The sequence below is a fragment of the Babylonia areolata genome, chromosome 32, assembly GCF_041734735.1.
Source record: "Babylonia areolata isolate BAREFJ2019XMU chromosome 32, ASM4173473v1, whole genome shotgun sequence".
NCBI lineage: Eukaryota > Metazoa > Mollusca > Gastropoda > Neogastropoda > Buccinidae > Babylonia > Babylonia areolata.
In genome coordinates, this window is record NC_134907.1 from 10,157,638 (window position 1) to 10,165,137 (window position 7,500).

Sequence of the window (7,500 nt, forward strand, 5' to 3'; positions counted from 1 at the left end):
TTAATGATGATTCTCACCAGTTTTAGGTCATCATAATAACTATCAACCATACACCCACCCCGTCATATCTGCCTTTACTGACGATGCTGACCAGTTTCAGGTCATAATAACTATCAACCATACACCCACCCCGTCATATCTGCCTTTAATGATGATGCTGCCCAGTTTTAGGTCGTCATAATAACTATCAACCATACACCCACCTCGTCATATCTGCCTTTACTGACAAATCTGACCAGTTTCAGGTCATAATAACTATCAACCACACACCCACCTCGTCATATCTGCCTTTAATGATGATTCTCACCAGTTTTAGGTCGTCATAATAACTATCAACCATACACCCACCTCGTCATATCTGCCTTTAATGATGATGCTGACCAGTTTTAGGTCGTCATAATAACTATCAACCATACACCCACCTCGTCATATCTGCCTTTACTGACGATGCTGCCCAGTTTTAGGTCGTCATAATAACTATCAACCACACACCCACCTCGTCATATCTGCCTTTACTGACGATGCTGACCAGTTTTAGGTCATCATAATAACTATCAACCATACACCCACCTCGTCATATCTGCCTTTACTGACAAATCTGACCAGTTTCATGTCGTCATAATAACTATCAACCATACACCCACCTCATCATATCTGCCTTTATTGACAAATCTGACCAGTTTCAGGTCATAATAACTAACCACCAAATACCCACCTCTATGATATCTGCCTTTACTGACGATGCTGCCCCCAGCTTCAGGTTGTCATAATAACTAACCACCAAACACCCACCTCTATGATATCTGCCTTTACTGATGATGCTGCCCCCAGCTTCAGGTTGTCATAGTAACTAACCACCAAACACCCACCTCTATGATATCTGCCTTTACTGACCATGCTGCCCCCAGCTTCAGGTCGTCGTAATAGCTATCCACCAAACACCCACCCACCCACCACACACCTCAGCATATCTGCCTTTACTGACCATGCTGCACAGCCTCAGGTCAACCATGTCAAACTCCAGCATGATGGAGCATTATCATGATCATAATCATCGTCATAATCATAATCAAACACACATCACCCACACACACACACAGAGTGATGGCCTAGAGGTCACGCGTCCACCTAGGAAGCAAGAGAATCTGAGCGTGCTGGTTCGAATCACGGCTCAGCCGCCAATATTTTCTCCCCCTCCACTACTAGATCTTAAGTGGTGGTCTGGACGCTAGTCATTTGGATGAGACAATAAACCGAGGTCCTGTGTGCTAGCATGCACTTAGTGCACGTAAAAGAACCCACGGCAACAAAAGGGTTGTTCCTGGCAAAATTCTGTTGAAAAATCCACTTCGATAGGAAAAACAAATAAAACTGCACGCAGGAAAAAACAATTTAAAAATGGGTGGCGCTGTAGTGTAACGACGCGCTCTCCCTGGGGAGAGCAGCCCGAATTTCACACAGAGAAATCTGTTGTGATAAAAAGAAATACAAATACAAATACACCTCAGCATATCTCCCTTTACTGACAATACCGAACAGCTTCAGGTCGTCCATGTCAAACTCAAGCATGATGAAGCATTATCATTATCACAATCATCATCACAGTTATTATCAAACACGCATCACCCCACACTCACCTCATCATATTTGCCTTTACTGACGACACATACCTGCTTTTTGACTCACTTGTGTAAACAAAGTGAGTCTATGTTTTAACCCGGTGTTCGGTTGTCTGTGTGTGTGTGTGTGTGTGTGTGTGTGTCCATGTGTCTGTGTGTCCGTGGTAAACTTTAACATTGACATTTTCTCTACAAATACTTTGTCAGTTGACACCAAATTTGGCATAAAAATAGGAAAAATTCAGTTCTTTCCAGTCATCGTGTTTAAAACAATATTGCACCTCTGGGATGGGCACAAAAAAATTAAAAAAGAAGCCTAATTATATGCAAACTGCATTTACTGTTATATTTATATTTTTTGTATTCTCTAAACTTGGCACTTTGACCTCTTATTCTGACCCAACAACAAGAGCAGTCATTATTATCATTTTTTTTGTTTAAACAGGAACTTCTTTTGATAAGCATGGAATTTTTATTTATTTTGCAAACGTTTTGGTGCAGGGGGTAAAAAAGGGAAATTACTCTGTAATTAATGCTAGGGGACTTAATTTATTACAAGTGAGTCTTGAAGGCCTTGCCTCTCTTGTATTGATGATGTCACGTGGTGCATGTCAAATTCTGGCATGATGGAGTATTTGGGGTATCATTATCATCATCATCATTATTACCATTGCATGATCATTATTATCATCATACCGTAATTATCATCAGCCAAAGGCACAAACGCCCCCCCCCCCCAACACCCACCTCAGCATATCTCCCTTTACTGACGATGCTACACAGCTTCAGGTCGTCCATGTCGAACTCCGGCACCACAGGCGGGGACTCGGGGACGGCGGCCCCGTGCAGCGACTCCACGGAGGGGTGCTTGGGCCGGGTGCACATCCGGAACCCAAAGTACGCCACCATGATGACCAGCGCCGCCGAGAACACCGACACAAGGGAGATAATGATGGTCTTGATCCGGTAGCTGTGGTCCTGCGGGGGGCGACCTGACGACGGCGGCGGCGGGAAGAAACAAAAGGGGAGAGGTAAACATTGATGCCATGACACGAGCGATAACAGGAACAAACCATGATGTTTAATTCAAAAAAATTTTAAAAAATAAAAGTTTCAAAGCAAATAAACACCAAGTGATGACAACCATAACAAAACAACAACAAAAGAACAAGTAATTAAGTTAGTTACGACTAAAAACACATACAAAGTGATTTTAAAAAAGCACACAAAAAAAACACACAAAAAAACCCAACAAATAAACATTTAACCATGAATAATAACCAAACCACCACCAAAAAAAACAACAAGAAATAACGTTAGTGATGACTAAAGACACATAAAAAGTGATTTAAAAATAAAAAAAAATTTCAAGCAAATAAATATCTAGTGATTTAAAAAAAAAAAAAGAAAGAAAAAAAAAAGAACGTAAGTTAGTAACAACTAAAACCAAAGAATACAAAGTGATTAATAAAAAATAAAAATAAAAACCCAAAAAAACCAACAAAGATGATGTCTAAGACGGCAGCAACAATGATAAAAAAAAAGAAAAGAAAAAAAGACTGATTATTATGACAATAAGGACAACAATGACAGTGGCAATGACAAAAACAATGATAATGAAAACAATAACAGCAATGACACCAATGACGCCAATGACACTAAAGAAAACATCAAGATGACAACAACGTCACAAAACAATGACAACAACAACAACGTCACAAAACAACGACGATGACAACAACGTCACAAAACAACGACAACAACAATAACAACGTCACAAAACAACAATGACAACAACAATGACAACAACGCCACAAAACAACGACAACAACAACATCACAAAACAATGACGATGACAACAACAACAACATCACGAAACACAACAACGTCACAAAACACAACAACAACGTCACAAAATAACGACGATAACAGCAACGTCACAAAACACAACAACAACGTCACAAAATAACGACGATAACAACAACAACAACGTCACAAAACAACAACAATGACAACAACAACAACATCACAAAACACAACAACAACGTCACAAAACACAACAACAACGTCACAAAATAACGACGATAACAACAACGTCACAAAACAACAACAATGACAACAACAACAACAATGACAACAACAACAACATCACAAAACACAACAACGTCACAAAACACAACAACGTCACAAAATAAAGACGATAACAACAACGTCACAAAACAACAACGACAACAACAACAACATCACAAAACACAAACAACGTCACAAAAACACAACAAACGTCACAAAATAATGACAACAAACACAACGTCACAAAATAATGATGATAACAACAACAACATCACAAAACAACAACAACGTTACAAATAACGCGATAACAACAACGTCAAAACAAAACAATGACAACACACAACAACATCACAAAACAGAAAAAGTCCACAAACATCAAACAAACTTCTTACAAAATACGCGAATATGCACAACGTCATGTAAAAAAGAATACTCAAATTAAATGCAGGCTAATATTACAATGAGTCTGAAGGCCTTGTCCAACCTTGTAAGAAGTCAACGTGCCAAGTCAAATTCTGGACAGATCGAGATTGGTATCATTGTCATCAATCAACATTATACATTGTATGATCATTATTATCACATACCTAAACATCACCAAGCACAAAACGCACCACCCAACAACCCACCTCAGCATATCTCCCTTTACTGAGAGCACACAGCTTCAGTCGTCCATTCGAACGGGCACACACAGCGGGATCGGACGCAGCCGTGCAGCGAATCCAGAGGAGCTTGGCCGGTGCACACCGAACCCAAATACGCACCATGATGACAAGCCCACAAAACACGACACAAGGAGATAATAGGTCTGATACGGTAGCTGTGGTCACGGGGGGACCTGACGAAGCGGCGCGGAAGAAACAAAAGGAGAGAAATATTGATGCCATACAACAGCGATAACAAAACAAACCGAGTTATTCAAAAATAAAAAAAAAAAAAGTTTCAAAGCAAATACAACACCAAGTGACAACATACAACAACAACAACAAAAGAACAAGTACATAAGTATTACGACTAAAAACACATACAAATAGATTTTTAAAAACAACAAACAAAACGCACAATAAACATAACCATGAATAATAACCAACACCACAAAAAAACAACCAAGAAATAAGTTAGTGATGACTAAAAACACATAAAAAGTGATTAAAAAAAAAAAAAAAATTTTTCAAGCAAATAAATATCTAGTGATTTAAAAAAAAGAAAAAGAAAAAAAAGAAAAAAAGAAAGTAAGTTAGTAACAACTAAAACAAAGAATACTAAGTGATTAATAAAAAATAAAATAAAAACCCCAAAAAACCAACAAAGATGATGTCTAAGACGGCAGCAACAATGATAAAAAAAAAAGAAAAGAAAAAAAGACTGATTATTATGACAATAAGGACAACAATGACAGTGGCAATGACAAAAACAATGATAATGAAAACAATAACAGCAATGACACCAATGACGCCAATGACACTAAAGAAAACATCAAGATGACAACAACGTCACAAAACAATGACAACAACAACAACGTCACAAAACAACGACGATGACAACAACGTCACAGAACAACAATGACTACAACGTCACAAAACAACGACAACAACAATAACAACGTCACAAAACAACAATGACAACAACAATGACAACAACAACGCCACAAAACAACGACAACAACAACATCACAAAATAACGACGATAACAACAACAACGTCACAAAACAACAACAATGAAAACAACAACAACATCACAAAACAACAACAACGTCACAAAACACAACAACAACAACGTCACAAAATAACGACGATAACAACAACAACATCACAAAACACAACAACAACAACGTCACAAAATAAAGACGATAACAACAACAACAACAACGTCACAAAACAACAACAACGTCACAAAACACAACAACAACGTCACAAAATAACGACGATAACAACAACAACGTCACAAAACAACAACAATGACAACAACAACAACATCACAAAACAACAACAACGTCACAAAACACAACAACAACATCACAAAATAATGACAACAACAACAACGTCACAAAATAACGACGATAACAACAACAACGTCACAAAACAACAATGACAACAACAACAACATCACAAAACACAACAACGTCACAAAACACAACAACAACGTCACAAAATAACGACGATAACAACAACAACAACGTCACAAAACACAACAACAACAACGTCACAAAATAACGACGATAACAACAACAACAACGTCACAAAACAACAACAATGACAACAACAACATCACAAAACACAACAACGTCACAAAACACAACAACGTCACAAAATAAAGACGATAACAACAACGTCACAAAACAACAACAATGACAACAACAACAACAACATCACAAAACACAACAACGTCACAAAACACAACAACAACGTCACAAAATAAAGACGATAACAACAACGTCACAAAACAACAACAACAACAACATCACAAAACAACAACAACGTCACAAAACACAACAACAACGTCACAAAATAAAGACGATAACAACAACGTCACAAAACAACAGCAATGACAACAACAACAACATCACAAAACACAACAACATCACAAAACACAACAACAACATCACAAAATAATGACAACAACAACAACGTCACAAAATAACGACGATAACAACAACATCACAAAACACAACAACGTCACAAAACACAACAACAACGTCACAAAATAAAGACGATAACAACAACAACAACGTCACAAAACAACAACAACGTCACAAAACACAACAACAACGTCACAAAATAACGACGATAACAACAACAACGTCACAAAACAACAACAATGAAAACAACAACAACATCACAAAACAACAACAACATCACAAAAACACAACAACAACGTCACAAAATAACACGACGACAACAACAACAACATCACAAAACACAACAACAACGTCACAAAACACAACAACAACGTCACAAAATAACGACGATAACAACAACAACAACATCACAAAACAACAACAATGACAACAACAACAACATCACAAAACAACAACAACGTCACAAAACACAACAACAACAACAACGTCACAAAATAACGACGATAACAACAGCAACATCACAAAACACAACAACATCACAAAAACACAACAACAACGTCACAAAATAACGACGATAACAACAACAACAATGACAACGTCACAAAACAACAACAATGACAACAAACAAACAACAACAACAACAATCTCTCCTCACTCGGGATGAAGGGGGTGGTGGTGGTGTGGGCGGCAGGGTCATAGCCGTCGGTGAAGTTGAGGTTGCACATGTCCCCGGAGCAGCAGCAGAAGTGGGAGTTGTTCTTTGGCGCCATGCTGGACACGCACCCTCCTTGCTTGCACACGTTGGCCTCCCCAATCCAGCAACCTGAGAGAGAGAGAGAAAAGAAAAAAAAAGAAAGAAAAAAGTTTTGAGTTTCAAGGGTTTTTTTTTTGTTTTTTTTTTGTTTTTATTTGAATATTTCAATTTCCTACGTAGTAGATTTGTGAGTTGCAAGGGATTTTTGTTTGTTTGTTTGGGTTTTTTGGGGTTTTTTTGTTGTTGTTGTTGTTGATTCTTGGGGGTTGAATTTGGATAATAAGGATTATTAATGAATAAAAATGTTTAAAAAGGAAATCCTTGGATGATCCTTGGATCAATCCTTGTGGGGAAACATAAATAATAAAAAACAAACAAAAAAGAAAACAACAACAACAACAACAAAAAACAACAACAGCAACACAATTATCAGTATCAGTAACTCAAGGAGGCATCAGACAAAATCCATATATGTATAC

General features: G+C 37.7%; 1 protein-coding gene across 1 annotated transcript in view; it reads right to left on the reverse strand.

The window, feature by feature from the left end:
• The window catches only part of LOC143276663 (uncharacterized), a 118,316-nt gene that overhangs the window by 22,757 nt on the left and 88,059 nt on the right, over positions 1-7,500 (reverse strand). Inside the window, exons 3-4 of the mRNA XM_076581287.1 lie at positions 6,923-7,090; positions 2,367-2,611 (exon numbers count right to left, since the gene is read on the reverse strand). Coding sequence (XP_076437402.1) covers positions 2,367-2,611; positions 6,923-7,090 — 413 coding nt within the window. The remainder of the gene's footprint in view (positions 1-2,366; positions 2,612-6,922; positions 7,091-7,500) is intronic.